General features: G+C 38.7%; 3 protein-coding genes across 3 annotated transcripts; all 3 read left to right on the forward strand.

Annotated features, from left to right (window-relative positions):
* The first annotated feature begins 488 nt into the window (after positions 1-488).
* dpagt1 (dolichyl-phosphate (UDP-N-acetylglucosamine) N-acetylglucosaminephosphotransferase 1 (GlcNAc-1-P transferase)) lies at positions 489-7,193 on the forward strand. Its single transcript, XM_007563205.2, has 9 exons — positions 489-1,351; positions 1,433-1,553; positions 2,840-3,053; positions 3,396-3,542; positions 3,756-3,840; positions 3,922-4,110; positions 5,353-5,440; positions 5,767-5,922; positions 6,433-7,193. Exons 1-9 carry the CDS (start codon positions 1,197-1,199, stop codon positions 6,496-6,498), a joined length of 1,221 nt encoding a protein of 406 aa, XP_007563267.1. The 5' UTR covers positions 489-1,196; the 3' UTR covers positions 6,499-7,193.
* A 1,666-nt stretch (positions 7,194-8,859) lies between these two features.
* On the forward strand, positions 8,860-12,862 carry hinfp (histone H4 transcription factor). Its single transcript, XM_007563207.2, has 9 exons — positions 8,860-9,338; positions 9,430-9,656; positions 10,445-10,556; positions 10,640-10,792; positions 10,907-10,984; positions 11,089-11,209; positions 11,299-11,437; positions 11,528-11,652; positions 12,232-12,862. Exons 1-9 carry the CDS (start codon positions 9,197-9,199, stop codon positions 12,581-12,583), a joined length of 1,449 nt encoding a protein of 482 aa, XP_007563269.1. The 5' UTR covers positions 8,860-9,196; the 3' UTR covers positions 12,584-12,862.
* A 987-nt stretch (positions 12,863-13,849) lies between these two features.
* On the forward strand, positions 13,850-16,353 carry LOC103145673 (CUB and sushi domain-containing protein 1). The gene is made up of 5 exons (XM_016676982.1): positions 13,850-14,189; positions 15,136-15,300; positions 15,397-15,564; positions 15,648-15,848; positions 15,964-16,353. Exons 1-5 carry the CDS (start codon positions 14,087-14,089, stop codon positions 15,975-15,977), a joined length of 651 nt encoding a protein of 216 aa, XP_016532468.1. The 5' UTR covers positions 13,850-14,086; the 3' UTR covers positions 15,978-16,353.
* The last annotated feature ends 3,111 nt before the right edge of the window (positions 16,354-19,464 follow it).

Raw genomic sequence — 19,464 nt, forward strand, 5'->3', positions numbered from 1 at the left:
ATATAATATAATATAATATAATATAATATAATAACTCTTTATAATTATTTACAACTATAAAAAGTTTTTAACAATGGAATAATTTATTATTAGCCTAAAAAGAGTCTTCCACATGTCATATCTTCAGGCTTTCTATCAGAACATCTAACCTGTTATTACTTATGCTAATACCTGTGTATCTGCATAAAAAAAGTTCTTCTGTATTTTATTACATTAGCAAATTATTGTGACTTTTGTTTGTTTTGTTTGTTTTTTTTTGTTTATTTGTTAGGTATTATTATTTATTTGTTAGGTATTATTTATTTGCTTTTACATTTGTTTATTAATTAACTTATTTCTGAAAATTTCAGGTGAATTCCATGTTAATTAGCGTACTAATCCCAAGCTTCCTAAAATAAAGGCCTACTTTTTGTTTATTATAATAATAATAATAATAATAATAATAATAATAATAATAATAATAATAATAATAATAATAATAATGCCAAAAGGGATTTGGGGAAAAATAGCCATTTCTATTTATTTGACGAAATGTAAACATAATTTTATTTCAACTTTTTGCCAAGAGGTGGCATCCTTTTATTATTCTCTCAGACGAATCACGCGAAGAAGAAAATGACATTTCCGTGTTAGTCAAGACACATTCAGTGTTATCATTTTTAGGAAGTTATAAATAAAAATAAAATATGTTTCTTGAGAGAAACAAGAATGTGTCAAAATCTTTAAAAAAAACATGTCCTAAAAAGTATAATATATTCAACTAAGGCGTTTAATAAAACAACATAAATGAATTAACTATAGTTTCTTTGTGATTCCAACTAAACGGCTAAAACCAGACTCAAAAATTTTATTTTGAAAAGTTTCAACGGAAATAGTGTCTGGTGAAGTTCGAAACTTAATGGTTGAGCAGTTAACAGACGTGGAGTTCAGAGAGGCAGTTTCCAGCTTGCTATTTCAATGCCTCTTTATCAAAGATGATATGAGCTTCAAATGTAACTTATGGCGTTTTTATTTTTTTTTATCTTAGCGACATAATCACTAAGTGGCTTTCTGGTTAAAAATGACAGCGTAGCGTGATGATACTTCAGTGAAAACATCCGGTGCTTCCTCGTCAGTCGTGTAGAAGGATTCACTGTGAGATTAGCTGCTGTAGAGACGCGATTTGATGTGTGAGATTGATAAGAACGGCTGAAAATATGTCACCTGTTCCCGTCCTGCCGCTGGTCATCAGCTGTTTCATGTCAGCTCTGGGCTGCATGGCCACACTCAAACTCATCCCTGCCTTCAAAGATCATTTCATCTCAGCCAGACTCTACGGGATGGACCTAAACAAGACAAACAAAGACAAAGTGTGAGTCTGAAACGTCTACGCTGAGTCTTAATTCACTGTGGCGTTACCTCCGGACCTCACTTTCTCTTCTTACCTTTGCAGCCCAGAGTCTCAAGGAGTAATCAGCGGTACAGTTTTCCTCATCATCCTCTTCTGCTTCATCCCAGTGCCTTTCCTCAGCTGCTTTGTGGGCGATCAGTGCACGGGCTTCCCACATGACGAGGTTGGTAAGCATGTGTCTGAGAAACCCATAGAGACGTGGGCAACTTTTTTGAGCACTCTTAATAACAAAACAAACAACTTTGAAATAGGACTGAACAGTAAAGCAGTAACAATAAATATCTTGATCAATATCAAGAGATAATGTATCTGATATGTTCCAGAACCCCACAGCATTCTGGGAGATGTAGGCGAAGGAAAGTTGGTCGCATCATCTAACTCAGTCACCCTTTGGTTGCCCAGCAACAATCTGCTGGGTAATGAGCAGTTTCAAGACCCCCTGCCCCCAACTTTGGTTACCTAGCAACAACCAGTTGAGTAACTGGCAGTTACAGCAGCAGTTTCAGGTTTTGCCACTTTGCCCCACAGCTGCTTTAGAGTAAACAATGGCATGGATGGAAAACTGTGGCTCAAACGGGAGTTCATGCCACCAGTTTGGTAGTACTTCAGATATTTAAAACAAAAACCTAATCAATAATTATCGCTTTCAACAGTCGTTGATATTGACTGATATGAAACTCTAATATTGTGATCATTTTTTCAGCCATATTGTCCAGCACTTTTAAAAGTCCATTAAAAGTGCCAACTTTGCATGATTTTGTAAATTATGATAATTTAATGCAAAGTTGGCATTTTTAATGGACTTTTCAATGCAACTTTTAGAGCAACTTTGCATTAAAAGTGTCATTATTTACCAAATGACACTTCATGACAACTATCAAACATTCATAAAGACTTCTTTATGTTCATGACAGGTGTTATGTCATGTTTATGTCAGTCTTATGCACACCCCTTCAAATAAAGTGTTACCAATCTATCTTTTAATTTGAATATATTTATTCGGCAAGAATCGGTCCAGTATTCGGTATTCCTGTACTACAAACTTTTGGTCGTGGAACAGCCCTTTTTCTTTTTTGTATTGTATTACAAGAGGCTTGAAGTGACAATGATCTTATTTTCATCTCACAGTACAAGTTTTCTATAGGAGTTAGTTCTGGGGGCTAAAATGACCAAGGAAATCAAATCATTTTTTGTGCTGCACCAAACCTACCTGGAGTTTGTTGCTCTAAAGCTGGAGAAACACAGTTCTAGTTGACCTTCCAGCCAGATTTTTGTTTTGGTGGTTGGGCAGAAAAACATGATTTTGCCACCAAAAAAATGGCACCACTCCCAATCAACCAATTGGTAGAAGACCAGCTTCAGTGGATGTTGTAGAGATTTGGTCAGCAAAGTTTATTTGTCTCAGCTGCCGATCGGTTTTGTTTCTCTCCATGTGTTTTGGTTGAGCAGTTTGTGCAGCTGATTGGTGCCCTTCTCGCCATCTGCTGCATGATCTTTTTGGGCTTTGCTGATGACGTGCTGAACCTGCGTTGGAGGCACAAGCTCCTCCTTCCTACCATGGCTTCTCTGCCGCTGCTCATGGTCTACTTCACAAACTTTGGAAATACTGTCATAGTGGTGCCCAAGCCCTTCAGAGCACTGCTTGGGATGCATTTAGATCTGGGTAAGTTGATTACAACATTGTTGGCTTGAACCTGGGGAATCCCAAGATTTCTCTGGAATCAATTATGTAACTCATTCTAAAAAAAAAAAAAAAAAAACTATATTGAAATATAGACTTCCTTGTTGAATACTCTCATTTTGTGACACGGTTCTGTTTTTTGTTTTGCTTTGTTTTGAGACCCATCCAATAAAATATGTCAAAGTGTTCTAAAGTTTAGAAGGTATAATTACGTTTGCAGTCATTGCTTGTTTTCTGCTTTATAGAGGTGTAGTAATTCAATTTTTTGTTCCTAAAACATATTACCAAAAGGACAACTAACAATTGTCTTTCCATGTCCTGCAGGTATCCTCTATTACGTCTACATGGGGATGCTTGCAGTGTTCTGCACAAATGCCATCAACATCTTAGCAGGCATCAACGGCATCGAATCGGGTCAAGCCCTGTTTATATCTGGTTCCATCATCGTCTTTAACCTGCTGGAGCTCAGTGGTTAGTGCCTGTAGATCCTTTTTCTTTTTTATTCGTCTCATATGTTTGATGTTTAACACATTTTAGAAAACAAGCATGCTTTAGAAATGGCTGAGTTGCTTTATAGGATTTTTTTGTTTTTGCATATGCTACAGTCTTCTATGACATAATATCTGCATCCTGCAAGTATCTCAGCATGTTTTCTTTTTCTCTGCTGTGCTTTTATAAAAACAGGGGATTACCGGGATGACCACGTCTTCTCTCTCTACTTCATGATCCCTTTCTTCTTCACCACATTAGCACTTTTTTACCACAACTGGTGAGTTAAACGCAAAACACTATTTTCTGTGTTCGACAATGCAAACTGGCACCTAGCTTACCGAAACCTGCGTTGACGCAGGTATCCCTCGTCTGTGTTTGTGGGAGACACTTTCTGCTACTTTGCCGGGATGACCTTCGCTGTTGTTGGCATCCTGGGACACTTCAGTAAGACCATGCTGCTGTTCTTCATTCCTCAAGTGGTCAACTTCATCTACTCGTTACCTCAGCTTTTCCACATCATCCCCTGTCCCAGACACAGGCTCCCCAGGTAAATCACTCGTCATTAATCCAATATAAGTTTTGTCTTCTGGGCATGTTTGTCTTCCTGTATCCATGAAACTGTGGACCTGAGCGCTCCCAAGGACATTCCTCGATAACAACACCTCTATCGGACTTTGCCGGGAGGCTGAGCAACGTGGTTTCATGGCCCTTTGACGCCACCGCCTTCACTCATGTCTTTGTTTTGCCCTTTGTTTTGTCTAAATGTTGCCTTTTGCCCTAATGTGTCCTTTCCTCTTTTTTGTGCTCTTTCCTTTGGTTTGTTATTTGTTTGTATTTCCTGTTAATTCATGTAAAGCACTTTGAATTGCCTTGTTGCTGAAAATGTGCTATATAAATAAAATTACCTTACCTTACCTTATTGGAGACACCTTAATGCTTTGTTATTCTATGCTAGTTTGCATGAAAGTGAATTTAAGTTTTATTTTCTTCAATAGACATTTTCTTCTAACTTTCTCTTGTCCTTGTTATTGACCATTTTTTGGCACATAACGCAGACGTATTAATCATTAACAAATCAGGTGGACCTAACTCAAGACAAAAATAAATGCTGAAAAGGTTTAGTTGTTTTAACTATTTTTTTATTTTATTTTTTTTCCAATTTGTCAGAAAAGACAACTTGTCTCTGTCCCATGTATACAACACCGTTCATAGTTATAAACAAAATTATAATTATCAACACAGAAAATGTGCAGCATTAGTCATGCTATTGCAATCAAAGCTGAATTTATTTTAAGACTTTTAACACATATTCATCAACAGTGGGGTGCTGTAAAATACTCTTTGGTTGTCAAGCATTTGCTTGAATTTTGCCTTTGTCTTAAAGACAAAGCTTGACAGACTACTTCAAATTATTCTGAACACATTGCACATAATGTGAAAATGCACTATAATTTTATCTAATAGATCTTTAATAATTTAAAAATCATTGTTGTTAAATTTGTATCTTTGTCAATTTAAATAAATTCAAATAAATTACTTGGACCCAAATTAGTTCAACTCACTGCTGGCCATGAAGTAGCTAAGTATTTTTATTTATTTATTTTTTTACTTTTTTTTCTTATGTCTATCATGTGTGAACACAACATTGCTTTGTCCTCTTTTTTTTCTTTTTGCTTAAGTTATGTTTTGATCCAAAAACATTTTGACATGGTGAAATCTCTTGACTCAATGATAGTTTTGTACATGGTGACATTTGTTTTTTTCTAACTGCTCCTTTTTTCAATGAAAGGCTGGATCCAGACACTGGAAAACTGGGAATGAGCTACTCTAAATTTAAAAAGAAAGATCTCTCCCAACTGGGATTACTCATTCTGCAGGTAAAACTTAACTTACATTTAAATCTCCTAACAACAGCTAGATCCTCTGCTGTCATTTCCTACTGCTCAAGGAGATGGGCCACTCAAATACTTGAACAGTAGTTGTTGTTTTTACCCTCCAAACACAGACTGCTTGAAAGTAGCGACAGCGTATTATTTGAATGTAATGCATGGCTGGATTTAGTTTAATCAGAAACATGGAGTGCAATCCAGAGATCTGATTACCTGCATGTACTGACATTTACTCATGTAGTCAGACATGCACCTGAAGGCGAGGCAGTGGCAGCTTCTGAATTGTGTTCAAATGTCATTTATTGTATCGACAGGTGGCAGAGTTATTAAGGGTGCTGGAGGTGCGGCGAGGCCAGGACGGAGATGGAGACTTCATCGAGTGCAACAACATGACTTTAATAAACCTCGTACTGAAATTCTTCGGGCAAATCCACGAGAGAAACCTAACAGTCATCATGCTCATCATACAGGTGGAGGCTTGCAACAGTTTTCATTTCTGTTTAACCGTTCCACATTTTGTGTATTTTGTATTGTATCCAGATTTTCTGCGATAGATTAACACAAAGTAGTGCATAATTCTAAAATAATTCTGCAAATTTTCTTTATACCCTTACATATAAAAATCTGAAGTGTCGTTCTCTGCATTTGTTTTTAAATTTGAGTGATTATTTCGTAGAACAACTTTTCACTGCAATTACTATTTCCTAAGAAGTGACTGAAGCTCAGTCAGATTGGATAGAGCAACTGTGAATAGCCATCAAAAATGACTTTTTTTCCCTGCTATGTGTAGGTGCATGCCACACTTTTCAATATTTTTAATATTTTTTAAATAAGCAAATAAAGCTATAAATTCCTTTCAATGCGCTTATATTATTTTTTGTGCCCCAATAAAATATGACAAAATGTGAATGGCGATGTAGCTGGGAAACTTTCAGAGTAAAACAGTTTTGAACTAATTTTGAATTCTGTCTTCTCCTCAGGTGATGGGCAGCGCACTGGCTTTTGGGATTCGTTATCATCTGGTGCGTCTCTTCTATGACGTCTAGACACCTCTCTGTTAAAACTGAGAAAAACTCACCTTGTGGAAATACCTTGCAGGCTTGTGCCTGTCATTTTTCCACCTGCAGGAAAGCCGAAACGCTAAGTTAGAAGCTATCAACAGCAGGAATGAATCCCAACAGGAAATACAACTGGTTGCTTAATTTATTGCAAAAAATCTGGAGAGTATATATTTGTACTTTTTCTTTTTTTTAAGAGAAAAAAATGTGCAACGAGGTGTCAACTTTCTTCACCTAAACTTGTGAGCAATTATGACCAAATTTTCCAACATGTATGTCCACTATGCATCATAGTGGGTCTGCTGTTAATACAAACGTAGAGGAGGAAAATTCTTCATCGCAGTTACCCATACATTGTGAATTGGACGTTAATGCTTGTTTTTTGTTTTGTTTTGTTTTTCTATTTTGTTCTGAACCGTTTCAGACGGAGTTGTTAATGTGAACAAATGCAGTTACATATAAGGAAGTGACACTATAATGAAAATACCGGTTGGGCCGAGGTAAACAGAAGGCATATTAGAATGCATTAACTGTGATGATAGTGATGCGATTGTTCTGAAAGTAAAACTTTATGGAGGAAAGTTATAAAGTTGACTGGCACTTGAGAATGTAATTTCAACTAAGGCACTGTTTAATTTTTGGAATTGAGTGAAGAAATCTGAAATAAAAAAATTTTGAAATTATTTTTAGAGATGGGCTTTCTTTATTATTTGGAATGTGTTTATTTTATCCATTCAAAATATGCTGCAGCACACAAGAATACTGTTTTTGTTGTAGTTAACCTACTGTATGTATATATATATATTAAAAGAAACATAAGCTGATTAAACAGAGATCTAAAGTAAGAAGAGTCTGAGACATTTTGGGTGAACTCTTGATTTCCCCTTGATTATAAGTGGAAGATTAATCCAAATATTGATTATATTTGCATGGCATGAGTCATTATGAAAATACATATGTTTTTAGCAGATGATCTGATTATAGCACAAGTAAATAATTAATATACCATTAATTAACAGAAATTTCACAAAACAAACTATTCTGCAACAAAATTCATATATCTAGCAGAGGTAAAATAAAACTGCTAATAAAGAAGCTGGTTGTTCTTATATGAATGTTATAATTATGTTTATATATGAAAAACTGGACAAGCAAAAGATACAACTGCATCCTTGAGGGAGGGATGGGAAGGCAACACCAATTGAAGTGGACATTTACTATATAATACATGCAGATACTACTTAGTAGGTCAACATTTCCATACAGTATTTTATGTAATATTCCAATTTTATGAGAAACTGGACTTCTGGTGTAAACTATGGTCATCAAAACTAACAGAAATAAATGTTTCTAATTTGTCATCCTGTGTGTAGTGAATGATGTTCTAAGTTATTCTTTTTCACTTGTAATATTTAATAGCAACTATATTGAGCAAAAATATTTCATGCTTACCTTAAATGTTGTAGAGCACAAGTATAATGTAAGCTCGATTTAAAATAAATCTAGCTTACATTATGTAGGTTTAAATTGTTCCTTTCCTTTTTTTAAAGGAAACCCATTTTTAAATAATGGGTTTGTGGGATGATCACGAGCCCACAAAGTCTAGATTTCTTAAATTTGAAGATCTGGTGGAATTTAACATTGCTCAAATTGTGTTTAAGGCAATAAAGCACATAAAGAACATATTTTTTTAAATATTTTACTCAAACTTAAGGATTTATAATATACAAAAGAAAGAGCTTTTGTTTAGCAATTCATGGTGTAAAATTACAGAAGTTAAATGAGGAGTTAAAACAAAGTCAAAATTTAATACGATTTAAAAGGAAATATAAGGTCATTTTCACAAGATGGATGAGTTAGCACAAATGTATGTAAATTGAGGCTAACGCATATGAGTGTGTGTGGGTATGGATGTATATGTAAACCCAGATAAAATAGAAAATTAATCCACCTATGTTTATTTTTATTATCTAATAATGAGGGTCCATCTGAAAATATGGTATGAGTTTATGAGGTTGAAGTTCATGAGTTTCTTACTTCTTGTGAAAGTTATTGTGGTACAAAAATATGTGTGATTTTATACTTCTATCATGTTCGAAATAAATAAACATGTACCAAACCATAGACATGTACGCAAGAGGATTAGGGCCACTGGAAAAAAGAAAACAAAATCTGACTTTAATCTCAGAATTCTGAGATTAAAGTCAGAACTGTTTTGTTTTTTTTGTTTTTTGTTGTTGTTGTTGTTGTTGTTGTTGTTTTCGTTTTCGGTGGGCCCAATCCATCGTAGACATGAATAGCAAATGGCACCCGATAATATTGACCCATATTTTGTTTCACCCGAAACATTTTGTTGCACTCTATCTATTTCCTCTTTACAACGGAGCTGTTTCCGGCTGTTGCTGGAGCTCCGCGGGAAAGTGTCTGCAGCCCGATCATCAACTTCAGCTCTGTCCTCGGAGCAGTTTACAGTCAAATGAATGAACACCTCTAACAAGCTGTTCTTTACCGTGTCATATTCACCCGTGGGTTCTGTCCCGGGTGGACTGCGCAGTGCTGAATGTCTCAGACTTGCTTTCCTCTGTGACAGCTAGCTCCCAGATGACAGGGTAATAATGGTGGTCACTTAGAAACACATGCAAGCGAGACGAAAACAATATTAGAGCCAGCTCCGGTTTATATAGCGATGGCACCGAACAAACGCGCACAGAAGAAACCCCTAAAGGTGGAGTGTGAGTGGGCTTCGTGTGGAGAATCGTTCAGCCAGATGGAAAACTTCTGCAAGCACGCTGAAGCTCATCTCACTGAGGAAGAGGAGGAGGCAGAAGGTGGGTTCAGTTCAGAGGGGCTTGTTTCCAACTCTTTAAAGCTGTGAAGCAAAATATATATATATATTGATATATATATTTTGTTGTGCAGGGGAGAGAAACTGTCTCTGGAGAGACTGTGGCTTCTGCTCGGTGGATGGCCCTGAGGAGCTGCGGCGCCACCTCCTGTTCCACTGCTACCACACGAAGCTGAAGCAGCTGGGGCAGCAGGCCCTGGACGCACAACCAGAACTGGGCAGCTGCTCCATCGCCTACCACAACCGCAACATCATCCCTGACATCCCGGACAATTTTGTCTGTCTTTGGGAAGAGTGTGAGGTAGGAAGGGTAGGGTTAGGGTTAGGAACTAAATCGCATCCTGGATCTTTTTAACCTTATTAGCAGATTGGGTTTGAGATTAAGTTGAATGCAGCTAAGAGGAGTGGACTGCAAAGGCTTCTGGGATTTTACGACATCCACAGGATTCAAGATTGAATCTTATCCGTTTTCCTTCAGCCACTCTATATTTAAACACGTTCATTCACTGGCCATCTGCTTGGTTAGAGTTGAGGATTCATCTTCCACCACCTATCCAAGATTATAAGTTCCGGTCCATCCATCTATCTTATGCGTATTCAGTCATTTGAAGATTTATTTTTCTTTCACTTGTCACACTTAAGTTCCCCAGATCATCAAATACATTTTAATAACACACTTAAACGGAGTAAATTACAAGAAGTTGATTTCACAGCATAACTTAATTAGTTTAGTGAAAAATGCTATATAAAACCAGCCTGACTGAAGGGGGGATAACGGGATGTGGCATCAGAGTGTAAGGACTCCCTTCAGGTACTTTTGAATAAGGGCAATAAGTCTTTTATCTCTCTGTGGAGTCATTTTGTTTCACTTTTCCTTCCAGAACTGTTTTATTTCATCCACACTGGATTGCCTCAACAATAATCAGCCTATTCTTAAAGCCATTCCAAAGCTTGTCAATCAAATTCAAGTGCGGGCTTTAACGACAAAACTTTCCTTTTTTATTGTATTGCGCCATTGCATGTTGAATTTTATTGATACATATACGTAAATACATGTTGGCTTCTTTCTTCTGTCCACATCTGCTACAGCAAGCTCCGTACGAAAACCCGGAGTGGTTCTACCGTCACGTCGAAATGCATACCCTGTCCATAGAAATACCGACAGGTGAATGGGAGTTCCCCATACGCTGTGGATGGAAAGGTATTTATTTATCAGAGTGAAATACAGAGGCGTGTGTTGCTGATTGCTTCACTCCCGTTTTGCCCGCCTCGTTATTTTTCCAGACTGCGAAGCTACCGCTAAAGGTCGCCCCAAGCTGCGGGAGCACCTGCGCAGCCACACACAGGAGAAGGTGGTGGCGTGTCCAGGCTGCGGCGGGATGTACGCAAACAACACCAAGTTCTTCGACCACATCATTCGACAGAACGCCATGGAAGGTAGAGCCAGTCAGAGTAATGTCAAAGTACATTGTTAAAACATTCTTGGGCTTGCATTGAATTGGTGCCGGGTGTGTTTGTGTGTGTGTGTGTGTGTGTGTGTGTGTCGTGCAGGTCAGAGGTTCCAGTGTTCTCACTGCTCCAAACGTTTTGCAACAGAGCGACTCCTCAGAGACCACATGAGAACCCACGGTCAGTTTCTACCTCAACAGTTGGAGCTTCAGGCACTCGTTCATCTGAATGATCTTGTTTTGAGAGCGAAGAAACGCTAGATGGGGTTTCATATGTTTCAACAGTGAGCCACTACAAATGCCCTCTGTGCGACATGACGTGCCCGTCGCCCTCGTCGCTGCGCAGCCACATCAAGTTCCGCCACAGCAACGAGAAGCCGTACAGCTGCGAGTATTGTGAATACAGGTGCGTTGTCTTCTCCAGCTGCGACCGTGCAACCCGTGATCGTCCTCATGAACGGGGTTTCAGAGCTTTCTCCTGTTTGCGTTTTGTAGCTGTAAGAATCTGATCGACCTGCGTAAACACCTGGACACCCACAGCATCGATCCGGCGTTCCGCTGCGACGTTCCCGGGTGTGGCTTCACGTCTCGTACACCCGGCACCATGAAGATTCACCACCAGAAGGAGCACGAGGTGAGCGCCGATGAAACGGCAGGAGCGGATTTCAGCTTTCCCACCTGAAAAGTCAAGTAAAATTCTTCGCTTTTGTTTTACCGTAATCAGGGGACTTTTACAGCTCGCTACAAATGTCACGTGTGCGGCCAATGTTTCACCAGAGGCAACAGCCTGACAGTGCATCTCCACAAAAAGCATCAGTTCAAATGGCCGTCAGGACACCCCAGGTTCAGGTATGTGTCCAGTTTAAGGAGATCACCATTGCTTTGGAAGTATTTATCCCCTTTGAACGTTTTCACATTTTGACTCGTTTGTTGTGTTAGGATTTTATGCGATAGAAAAACACAAAATAGTTGAAAATTGTGAATCAGAAGCAAAAGGTTGTATGGTTGTCAAGCAGCTTAAGCTTTTTACAATAAACTCATTCGGAGTCAAAATATTTTGTCTGTTCATGTTTATAAAATCCCCCAAAGTTAGATTTGATGGAGAGAGGCTGACCATCAATTTTTTTAAAGTCCAAACTTGTGATTTTCTTATTGAACCAAATAATGCTTTAGACTTTAGATACAATTAATTTAAAAGTAGACGAGAGCGATACGAAATACATCAAAATTTCTGATGTTTATTGATGCTTTTGTGAAACAGTGAAGAATCTAGTAAAAAATAACATTCCTAAGAATGCCAGTTTGGTTTTTAACATCATTAATGAAAATCATAATAACCTTTCAGGATAAATGATTAACACAGTTGTATTAAATAGTGTTTTGTGGATACAGTTGTGGTTTTCTGATTAGCTCTAATCAACTCATCAGGTACAAAGAGCACGAGGACGGCTTCATGCGACTGCAGCTGATTCGCTACGAGAGCGTGGAGCTGACGGAGCAGCTGATGAGGGAAAAGCAGAAGAAGTCGGCGGAGGATGACGGTCAGGAGCTGGAGGACGACCCTGCAGCACAGGCAGCTGCTGCTGCTGCTGCTGCATCACAGGTGCAGGTGCAGCTCACAGGGGTTCTGCTGGAGGAGCAGAGGACTGAGGAAACCCCGACGAGAACGGAAGAAGGCGGTCAGGTGGAGGACATGCTGTACGTCCTAACGGGGGACGAGGACTCGGTCATACTGCAGCTCCAGGGTGCTGCCCAGCAGCAAGGCATGCAGGTGGACTGACCACTGGTTCTAAAACGGGATAACTGAACGCCTGTTTGAGGCAACTCAAACCGTATCATGTGACGCATTCGTTATCGAAGATCATTTTTACCGGTAATTAGACAATTTTTATTTATTCAGTAATATATCAAGACTTTGCTCTGACATATAAACCACAGCCTTTAAAGCTAAATCACTGAAGTAAAGAGAGGAAACCAAGCTTGGTTTTGACTCACATACTTTGAGTCATGAGAAAATACTTGATGTTTGGTCAGTTTGAATAAAGACCTTTTTTTTTATTGTGTTTGTTTCTATTTGTTCTCAAAAACATGCTCTTGCTAACATGAATGTAGTTTCTTTCTATTGTTTTCAGCTGAGTTGATGTTTAATTCTGGTAAATCTTCTGGAAGTGTGACACAATCATCAGAAAACAGTTGTTTTCCTAATTAGCATTGCAGGATTACTAAATCTATCTCTACTTTATAATATTTTGTGATTTACCTGAGCTGGATGTAATTGGAGTTTATATTGAATCTTGCTGCAGAGCTTACACCAGTCATTCAGGATTTGATTGGTGTAAATATGAATTTTTAAGGCAACGATTCCCCTGGTCCTTTATTGCACTGCCCCCTTCTGACTGTTAATAAACACTGCAGCTTTAAAGGTTTAAAAGTATAACAAGACCAGTTTTATCACTGATTTTTATCACTCAGTTGTGTGAACAAACTAATTTTACCAATAGGACAACTCTTTGAAAAAATACTTCAAATACATTTAAGTGGACTGATGGGTACTTAAATTGTGCTGCAAGTGTTTTTGTTAATAGTTACATTTGATTTTTTTCCCCCAAATGTAGTTTCATTTCTATTCTGTGCTTTAATTCCCGGTTAGATTTTTCAAAATTAATCAATAACCTTTTGCTGCTACGATAAAGTATTAATGTTACATGCAACATTATCAGGAATTTCTATGTCTGCATTATGATAATATTAAGTATATGTTTATTACAGCCTTTTTGTGATGTTTTTAATTTTCATGACTAAATAAGTTTTACTAGTTTTAATAAAAATACTCTGTGCACATGATTTATGAAATGAAGACAAATCTGATTGGTTCGTCATTTAGAAGACAAAACTAATTTAATTTGCTCACAAAACGAATAAAGGAATGACTGCGATATCCAGTTGAGGTTGTTAAGTTTTATCCTTTACGTTCACTTTCTGACTATTCTGCCCTTTTCGTCGTCTTACTTTTTCCAGACGGAGTAAAGTTCAGTCAGGTGAATCAAAACTTTGCCATTAGATCCAGTCCCACCTCAATAGAGGACACAGCATTAGCCGTGTGTAGAAGATTAAGAAGCACTCAGAGCCTGGCTTATGACTTAACTTCCTCGTTCTGTAGTGAACGCAGCTCTACTATCGTTCCTTTACTCTTACATTGTTTTGTGCTTCTTTTAGGATGATTTTACTGGCCAGTTCTCCCATTTATCTGCGAGTTTTCTACAGCGAGTAATGGAATCAGAAGATGGGCTCCATGTTGTTGAATGTGCTCTCGTTATTCCTGCTTTGGTCCTTCCATAAAGGGATTTCTCAGGCGCCCGAGTGGATTGGAGAGCTGGAAGTTAGCGGTAAGGTGTCTGCTCTCTCTTTTTTTCCTTCTTCTTCTTCTAACTATAAAAAAATCTATTTGTCACTCATGTTATGTGCAGGAGTAGATCTTAAATTCTCATAAAAAGTAACCAGTTTTTAAAGCAACATAGTATTTTAGGATTGACTATAAATACATAGATTTTAAAGGTTTGTAGGCCACCATACTGACACATTTTTACAGTTCTGACCACAAATTCTCTGTGAACCTGACATTAAAGCTTTCTGATGGCCACTCCAAAACATTGTCATTGGCCACTTTTTAATTAATTTTGCATGATTTTGCATAATTACAGTATGGCCACTGTCCTGTCAAGCTTAACTTCCTCATTGTTGTCTTGATATATTGCATCAATATATTTTCATAAAGTTGTTTCCTCATGATACCATGAGGAGATGGTATCATGAGGATTTCATGAAATGCACCACCCAAACCACAGGATGCTACTACCGCCGTACTTCACAGCTGGGTTTTTCTGTCTCTGGTATTCAAGCCTGTTTCTCCAAAAGTAACGATGAACAATCTGGACAAACATTTCAGCTCGCTTACACATCTCCAAAGGTTAAGGTACTGGTCCCAAGTGCATTTACAAACTGTAATCCGGCTTGTTATGTCCCTGTTAAAGTAATGGCTTCTTCCTTCCTGAATGGCCTTTCAGTCCATGCTGATACAGGATTTTATTCACCATAAATAATGATGCTCTTTTGCTCTTTGTCTGGGGTTTATGCACACATTTTACACCAAAAATCCTTCATCTCTGGAACACAAAACCCATCTTCTTATGAGCTTCTTAATGTTCTAACTTGGTTATAAAATAAGATTTTCCTCAGTTTATTTGATCAAAAATATTCTTGGTGAATTATTCTCACAGATAACTGTGTATACATTGTGCTCAGATTAGCAGATGCAAAATGTTTTTACTACAGGTGAGACAGAATGGATTCCCCAGCCGGACCTCATGGATGACACCTACTGGTCCGGGTCAGCGCCGCTGTGTTTAGGAGGGTGTAAGGCCCGTCACCAGGAGCTCAGGAAAGACCCTTGTGGCGACTCCAGCTGCTGCTGGCTCGGCTACAAGTCTCTCTGCAGAGGTCAGTCAGTGTCGACTCTTTCATTCTCCATAAAAAAATAAAAAAATAAATAAATCATGGCATACTGTCTTCATTTTGGTTCTCTTCACGTGTCAGTGAACTGCGGCAGGCCTGATGCGGACTATAACGGAGTGGTTTACGGTAACGACTGGTGGGTGGGCTCTGTGGTGAGGTACGCTTGTCGCTCTGGCTTCATCCTGCTGGGAACCCCCACCAGGTCATGCCAGTCCAATGGCCTCTGGACCCCGAAACCCGTCTGTCTCAGTGAGTAAACGATAAAATACGGTGGCGTAAATCAGAAAAGTCTTCAACCAAACAGTCCTGCTGAGATCCCGTCCGCCTGCTAGGGATGTGTCAGCGCGGGAGCATTGAAGTCAGGGAGAGCGAACTGAACGGCACCTGTGACTCCACCTGTGAGAATAAGAGCTACTTCGGCCCTCCCAAACTGGGCTGCTCGCTGATGAACAACTGTAAGAAGAAGGAGACGGGCTGGAAGCGGTTCTTCACGCAGTGCGTCCCGTGTATTTGTGACTGCTCCTTATCATGTGGTGAGGAACGCTTGATACAGTCAGTCTGTTTTCTCTGCACAATTAGATCTGAATGTGCTGCATTATTTCTTTGATAAACGTTCATGCTCTTTTTTTTTGGTATGTGTATTTTTAGCAACTGCAGGCTAATCCTGACGTCAGACAACGAAGTGAAAGTCTTCATCCAGTTCCACGGACACGTCGGTAAAATAAGAAAATATGAACAGATGTTTTCAGCATTTTTCCTTTACTTTCTTAGAATTAGGTTGATACCAGAGGATTACAACTATAAGATGTGTGTTTGCTTGTGTACTCCGCTGCTCCGCCTCTCAGTCCATCTGTCCTACAAGGAGCTAAAACACTAATCTTGTTACAAAAGGCAGATCTGCAGTCAGATGTCTATTGTAAACCTTGTTTAAAAAATGGTCTTCATGGTTACTACAATGTTGTGTGCTTTTTAATAATTCATTGTGAAAAACATTTTTGGAATTATATTTGTAAAGTATATTTATTTACATCAATTAAATCATTTGTGTGGAAAGTTTATTGCCATTTTCCTTTTGCTGATGACACTTTCATAAATTCATTCTAGATAAAATTCAGCAAATTTGTTTAATATTTTCTCATATCTTTATATTTTCCTGCACACAGTTTGGATATTTTCCTTTAAAGAATGACTTTTCTGCTAGACACCACTAGGTGTTGCTGTTGCTTTTGTTATCTCACATTGCACAAAGAGAAATGGAAGCAATATTTTAATCTAGACCCAATCATGATGGCTAGTGGATGATAGATTGCTTCTTCTCCGCTGCATGTGATCCAGATGAGTTACGGCAAATCACTCCTCTGTGGTGGATTTCCAGGTTCTGAACTTCAGGACGATATGCTCGTCTGCTTTAGGAGTGTAGCAGCCGATTCCTGTGAAAGCAGACAGAAGATGAGGATGTTATCTGTTTGTTTCCAGACACATTTTTTTTCTTTCTACAACAGCACAGGAGAAGTTTTTTATTTCAACAACATGTATAATTTCACTGAAACGGCTTAGGAAAACTGCTTTTCCCAACAGTTTTGGATTATTTCTCTGCACAGCACAATTAACAATAAGTAAAAGAACAAGCTATCCTCCTGATTCATTAAAGCTCATTAGATCCCCCTCGGATCTGTTTTTGCTGAGTCTCCAGGGAGGAAACTCACCCACATCCAGTCTGGTGTACTCTCCAGAGTTTTCAGTAAGGATCTCCCAGTAGGTCTGCTCGTTTTCATCTCCAGCCACTCCGTTCACGCTCTCTAGAAACAAGCCAAAGTTTGGATCCACCTTCACCGTGAACCTGCCGACACAGGAAGGCGAGGGCCGGTTATTACAAGCAGAAATGGGTCACGGCTTTAAATAAATGCCGGGTTTCCAAGATGAAAAGACCACTTGGTGGTGGGAGGATTTCATCTGGGGTCTTACTTGAAGTCCGGCTGAGTCTCCTGGAGTCTCGTCAGAGCTCCGAACAGAACACCCCCTTCCACCACGGAGCTGGAAAACGACTCGGGAGCCGTGTTGGAGAGGTCATTCTCCACAGTCAGCCTGATCGGAAGGGAGGTCAAACCTGCACAGGAATTGACACTGATGCATAGCATATCTCATACCTCTATGGGCTAAATACATTCTCACCAGCGTACCTTGGTTTGCGATCGCTTCATGTGGCAGCAGCAGGAGGAGAAAGCTCACTGAGAGCAGAGCAGCAGGTCTTGGAGCCATCCTGTGTGATGTTTCTCCTCCAGGCTTCACATCAGTATTTATAGAAGACCAACCCCTCATTTATTGGCAGATAAAATTTCACAACCTTCCTCCCACTGCCACTTTACAAAGCCATCTTTTGTTCTAATTTTAAATGCCCGCATGAGAGATCATGAAAAGAAAACCAGCACCTGTGCTGTTATCTCACATAGCTGTCAGTCACTGATAATGTTAATATTAAGAAAAGAGTAATTGTTAATGATTAGATTAACAATCAGCCATGAGATTGATTTCTTTTGTCATCCAGTTCCAAGAATAACAACAAAGGTTTCAGATAATCTATTTAAACACTTTACCTCGTTCTTTGATAAAGGTAATAAACACCATCTTGTTCTCCTCGAGAGGTTAATAGAAATGTTTCTGTGTGCAAGCAAGGAATTTCTTATAAAAAAAGTTTGTATCCCAGTCAACCTATTTATGGAGCTTTAAAACAAAAACACCACTTTACTCTTTTCCTTTTACATAAAGGCTGAAGAAGAGAAAACTCGCCATTAGTGGGATGTGTTCCAGTCTACAGTGACTTGCACTTTCAATTGTTTCACCTTTTGTTTGTAACGTAAACAAAGCATTGCATAAATGTAAAGTGAAGTTAATAATTAGACATGGTATTCAATTCTTTTTGTTTTTTGTAAATAAAAATCTAAAAGGTTTGGCTTGCTCTTAGATTTACCTCCCTTTGCTTTGATACCTCGCAGTAAAAGAGAGCAGATTAAAATTTGCCGACCTGCATGAAAGGTCACCAAACAGACAATGTGCATCAGTCACTTTCTATCACCAAAGTGACACATATTGGTGGCAGCGTCGTTATTTTTGGTAGTCACATCAAAACTGGTCAGAGTTGATGTGGGGATGTTGTGAAAGACTTGAGGCTGGGGTGGAGATTTTCCTTCCAGCAGGTCAACAATCCTGCATAAACAGCCAGAGGAACGATTTAGATCAGAGCACATCCATTCATTAGACTGAGCCACTTATTGATAACCCTAAAACCCTCATAGAATCTGTGGTAAGGCTTAAAAACTGACTAACCCTTTATCTAATCTTACTGATTTGGGGTTATTTTTGAAAATAAGAATGTGCAAAACCTTCCTGGATGGGTAAAGTTGGTAGAGACATGCCCCCAGAAGACTTGTAGCTGTAAACGCAGTATAAGGTGGGGTTGAATACAAATGAATGCCCAGATTTATATAATTTTATTTGTAAAAAAAAAAAAGGAAAATAATGTTCCAGATTGCTGCAAAGTCTTTCCACCAGATCTGCTTCCATCCATTATAGATAACTTTTTATCAATTTGCATTAATCAGAACTGAATTTGCCTGCACTGCTTGATAGAATCAAATACTAATATATGCAGCTTAATGTTATTTTGTTGTATGATTGCATTTCTCTTGAAAAGTGACCTGAGGTGACATTTGTTTTCAATTGGCGCTATAAATAACCTGAATTGAATTTGTTTAAGACATAAAATCCCAGTAAAGTAACGTTTGTGTAAATGAGGCAAAAATGTAAAAAAAAAAAAAAAAAAAAAAAAAAAAAGTAAGGATACCTTTGTGAGTGGTTGTGTAAGAAGAATCTTTGATAATAGCAGCTTTAAAGAGAGCGAGATGGGTTGGAGGACTCAAAGTGTTCACGAAGCGACCTGGGAGCTCGTTTTTAAATTAGTCTGATTAAGAAGCAGGTGCGATTGGCTAAAAATGGGCTCGATTTCCTCTCAGGGGTGATGTAAGGCGTGTAGGGCCCGCTTGAACGCGAGTAACCCCGGCTATTTTACCGAAAATAACCCGGGCACTGCAGCATCAGCACCAGGCAGCTGCGCAGGTGCGGCCTTTAAAGAGACAGACCAAAACCTCCCTC

This window comes from Poecilia formosa, unplaced genomic scaffold, assembly GCF_000485575.1.
Source record: "Poecilia formosa unplaced genomic scaffold, Poecilia_formosa-5.1.2 Scaffold145, whole genome shotgun sequence".
NCBI classification, from domain to species: domain Eukaryota; kingdom Metazoa; phylum Chordata; class Actinopteri; order Cyprinodontiformes; family Poeciliidae; genus Poecilia; species Poecilia formosa.

Excerpts from the sequence above, each read along its gene's own strand:
- dpagt1 (XM_007563205.2), top strand. The coding sequence starts at position 1,197 with ATGTCACCTGTTCCCGTCCTGCCGCTGGTCATCAGCTGTTTCATGTCA. Across the intron at positions 1,554-2,839 it reads CGGGCTTCCCACATGACGAG|TTTGTGCAGCTGATTGGTGC; the intron begins GTTGGTAAGCAT and ends TTGGTTGAGCAG. Across the intron at positions 5,923-6,432 it reads TCATCATGCTCATCATACAG|GTGATGGGCAGCGCACTGGC; the intron begins GTGGAGGCTTGC and ends TCTTCTCCTCAG.
- hinfp (XM_007563207.2), top strand. The coding sequence starts at position 9,197 with ATGGCACCGAACAAACGCGCACAGAAGAAACCCCTAAAGGTGGAGTGT. Across the intron at positions 9,657-10,444 it reads GTCTTTGGGAAGAGTGTGAG|CAAGCTCCGTACGAAAACCC; the intron begins GTAGGAAGGGTA and ends CATCTGCTACAG. Across the intron at positions 10,793-10,906 it reads TCGACAGAACGCCATGGAAG|GTCAGAGGTTCCAGTGTTCT; the intron begins GTAGAGCCAGTC and ends TGTGTCGTGCAG.
- LOC103145673 (XM_016676982.1), top strand. The coding sequence starts at position 14,087 with ATGGGCTCCATGTTGTTGAATGTGCTCTCGTTATTCCTGCTTTGGTCC. Across the intron at positions 14,190-15,135 it reads TGGAGAGCTGGAAGTTAGCG|GTGAGACAGAATGGATTCCC; the intron begins GTAAGGTGTCTG and ends TTTTTACTACAG. Across the intron at positions 15,301-15,396 it reads CTACAAGTCTCTCTGCAGAG|TGAACTGCGGCAGGCCTGAT; the intron begins GTCAGTCAGTGT and ends TTCACGTGTCAG.